Source organism: Mesitornis unicolor, unplaced genomic scaffold (genome assembly GCF_000695765.1).
Source record: "Mesitornis unicolor isolate BGI_N332 unplaced genomic scaffold, ASM69576v1 C13547674, whole genome shotgun sequence".
Classification (NCBI taxonomy): domain Eukaryota; kingdom Metazoa; phylum Chordata; class Aves; order Mesitornithiformes; family Mesitornithidae; genus Mesitornis; species Mesitornis unicolor.
This window is the reverse complement of record NW_010223102.1, coordinates 1-4,037: the sequence shown is the minus strand read 5'-3', so window position 1 is coordinate 4,037 and position 4,037 is coordinate 1. Positions and strand designations below refer to the sequence as shown.

The 4,037-nt window shown below is 38.2% G+C and overlaps 1 protein-coding gene across 1 annotated transcript; it reads right to left on the bottom strand.

Moving 5' to 3' along the window:
- Nucleotides 1–3: 3 nt before the first annotated feature.
- Nucleotides 4–3,803, bottom strand: LOC104533552 (ubiquitin carboxyl-terminal hydrolase 42-like; the record flags this gene model as incomplete). Its single annotated transcript, XM_010193278.1, has 4 exons — nt 4–49; nt 522–1,973; nt 2,593–2,681; nt 3,072–3,803. Coding segments are annotated over 4 exons (2,319 nt in total), but the record flags the coding sequence as incomplete, so codon positions are not given.
- Nucleotides 3,804–4,037: the final 234 nt, after the last annotated feature.

Below are 4,037 nucleotides of genomic sequence, written 5' to 3'. Positions count from 1 at the left end.
TTTACGATTGTCATTAAAGCGGAGCGTAGAGAAATCTGAATCATAAAGTCTGAAGGAAACATGCAAGTTAAAAATAGAAAAACAAATGTGGCACTTGATGCATATACAAAACGTTACTTATTTTACCACAGGTGGTGACTTGCAGCATATCAGCTGTTTTGTGGTAATTTCTGCACATCTAACTTACTTTAGAGGCAGGAAACTTAAGCTCTTAGATTGAAGGACAGTAGGTCCTGGTTTGTACACAAATCATTACCAGGGCTAACTGTGGAATATGTGGAATTAGAAAAAATTGTTGTAACCTAATGAAGAATGGTATGCAGATGTGGTTCTAACTACGTGTTACTGTTCTAACACAATTCAGCAATCTCTTTCCTATCTTCACTTGACCAACCTAAGGACATGATCCCCAGCCAGATTATGCTATATAAATAGCTCAAACAATGAAAAAAGGCAGACATGAGAAACACCCAGAAAATAATTATGTAAAGAATGTTGATTATGCTGCAATCCCTGCTTACTTGTACTCCTTCTCTCGGTGTTTGTCTTTGGACTTCTTTTTCTTCTTGACTTTCTTATATTTTTTCACTCTTTGGTCTTCTATCTTTCGGCGTTTCTTCTCTATTTCGCTTCCGCTTCCGTCAGAGTGGGTGTATTTTCTTTTCCCGTTTCTTAGTTTTTCATTTTCCCGGGATGAATCCTCAAAATTGGAATAAGCTGACATGGATGGAAGTGCATGCCTTTCACGATAATATTTTTCGGATAGCTGCTGAGGTATGGAACAACGATTGAAGTTTGCTCTGTGGCTATTAGGTTGATACACATCTTCCTCTCTAGAGTGCATGCTCTGAGGCCATCTGTTTTTGCAGCGATAATCCTTGTATGACCTGTTGCTATAACCTTGATTTGATTTGTCAAAGTCTTTATCACAATGAGATGACTTCCTCTCTCTATCATCTCTTGTTCTGTAATGCAAGTAATAATCAGTGTAGTATCTGCACTTCTCCCACCTCCGTGGTTCTTCTTGATAGAATCTGTCTCTGGTCCAAGTTCTCTCTCCTTTAAAATTATAATACCTGTTCCTGTCTTCCATTCTTTCTCGACTTCGTGATCTGTAACGTGAATATTTTCCTGAGCTTTTGCCACTGTTTGGGGTGTTTCTTTCATTATGAGGACACCTATACTTGTTTTCACTGCAGTACTCTTCCTTATGACGGTTTTGCCTATTTGTTTCCACACTGCGACAACGCCGCCTCTTGGAATGACCATCTACTTTGTTTCTGGTTTGCTTCTCCTCCTCTTCAGTGTCCGAGTGTTGCCTCTTCTTTCGGTACTGGTCTTTGCCGGTTTTTTTAGTCTCGTATATTTTTTTCTTATCTTTTTTCCTATACTTGTCATCTTCCCATTTTTTATTACTTTCTCTAGAAAGTTGATTCTGCAAAACCTTATCAAGTTTTGTAACTGGAGAGTCTGGTGCCATGTCTACATAGTTATTAGAAATCTCCTTTGTATCTTGCAATTTATCTCTAATATTTAGAGATGCAAGCTTTTTAGAACAACATTCAATGTTTGACTTTATTAAGGAAGTTTGTCTTAATTTCTGTTCACTCACAGGAGATCCTTCGATGAATAAAGGATTTTCTTTTGAGATGAGTTGAGGTTCTTTTGATTGTCTCGGTCTGTCTTTGTCACTGTTGTCTTCAGACTGCCCAAGGAATTTCTCCAAGGATTTTTTCCTGACCTTGTGCTGACCATTGATACTGGGGTGCGCGTTATCAGCTTTTGTTTTAATACTTTCAGTAACTTCTTCTTTTGTAGAAATGCCTTCAGAATCTGACTGCGTAAAAAGATTCTCAACCTCACAGCTAAAGTTGGAAGGAACCTTCCTGGATTCTTCACAGGCAGACAGTGCATCCATTACTACAGTTTCCATAACAGCATCATTCTCAGAAAATTTCTGAGGTCCAGGGACACTGCACAAAATAAAAACCACATTTTTCACTTGAAAAAGTCCATCTAAAAGATGAAAGTTAAGAGTAAAATCCCCTTAAGTAAAAAAATTGGTGGAAAACTCTGAAAGACATTCCCTTTAGAAACCTATTCTTACACCTTCCTCAGCTCCCAGAGGTGGTGTTTCTCTTCTCTTGAGTCTGCAAGTATTACATTAAAAAGCCCACACCAAACACATCTGTGTCCCTCCACTTGCTGCTCCGAATCACATCAGTAGCCAAAACCACCATATTTGCTCTCCCTCTAGTGAGAGAAAAAGTAAACACATGGATTTCCCTGTCTCCCAAATGGGAGAGCAGATGGTGGGAATTTACATTCACACATCCTAGGATGGAAGAACAGTAAAAGTATTGCAGACAATGAAAAAAAACGGAAAAACATTCTATGAGGGAATGAAAGTCTTCCAACAGGCATCCGTCTGTATTATCAGAATATTACATGCTCAGTGCTGACATTTCCAACACTAGGTGCACAGTGTGGAATTCTCTGTACTGATTTAAATCTGTTAAATAGTATTAGTGGATATGTAAAACAATGACAAACTTGTATGAAATCTTGTTTTAACCACTGTACTTATTTTACCTTATTTCCTTTGACAAGCTGTTCACCTGGCTGTATGTGAGAGATTCTAAGATTATTTCTTGAGGAACCGGCGACAAAGCTATAGGCATCTACAATTAAAATGCAGAAGTTAACAGACAGAAAAAATACTTTCTTTAGTAAAAAAATACTGTTTACAAAATGTCTACATTAGATGTTAAACAAGATCATTTTGAGTTATATGCGCTACCCCCATTTTAAACATCACCCCATTCACTCCCCCAATTCTATTTATGAAACTTATGAAGTATTATCTTAGCTGAACTTCCTTTAAGTTGACACGTTCTCATACGTCATCTTAGCTCTGCAAATTCTAATGGGATAATAGCACTAGGTGTTATAATGAAATTAGTGCTGTGTGTTTTCTCGGTATTTCCCATGAATTAGGAACATTATAATGCTCCTGAACACCAAATACATCATAGGTGAGAAATTCTGGGTGGAACAAACATATAACTCACTGTTTCAAGCAATCCATTTGTTTTAGGAAAGAGAATCTCAGAAGGTTTAACAGCTTGGACATGGCAAGTGGAATTATCAGGTTTCGGTCCATTTTCTTTAGATTCATTATCTAAACTAATAGCACCATTTAGCGAATCATTTTTTGGCAGCTCGTGCTGGGATCTTTCTTCAGCATTCTGACAGGAAGAATGGGAATTCTGCAATGTATGGACCACCTTTCCCATCAAAAGTCCATTAGAAGAGACTATGTTGCAATTCCTTTTAAACAAGCCCTTCGACTCCTCAGATTTTCCTGAATATTCTGCACTGTAAGGGTCTGTGTTACTGGAGCTGAGTTTAGGATTTCCATTCACTGGTGGCTCAACAAAAATTTCATCTGGAACTTCCTGTCTGGAAACGTTAATAGCAACTGACACCGTTGATGTATTTGAGGTAGACGCTGCTGCAGAAGAATTTGTAATTGTGGACGAAGGAAGAGGCTTGCTTGGATCCTCATCTTCCGCAGCACTGCTAAGACAGTCAGGCTGTGATACAGTTTGACGTGCGGGCAATTTGTTATGAATACTGATAGTAATCTTCTGGGTTTTTGATGGATCAGTAGTTGAAGGCCTGGTAATTGCCCAGTTTCGAATACAAGCTGTTGGTGGAGCTGAAGAAGGCCTTTTTATGGTGACACCAGCGGTGTTCAGATCCTCTTTTAGTGGTCCACTTCCATTTAAACGGCTTGAATTCTGTATTTAAAAAGAAGAGATTGCAAGATGGATATATACAAGCACACAGCATTTGAAGTTTTGAAACACAAAATTCTCCTACAAAATATTTCTACAAATTGTCTCAACAGCCAAGAAGAAAAACCACCCCCCTTCAAATATAAATTAAGTCCAACACATGAGTTTAATTCCTGATTTTGGTTTACTGTATACTGGTATCAAATGAGCATCATTTTTGGAACCCACCCAAACAAC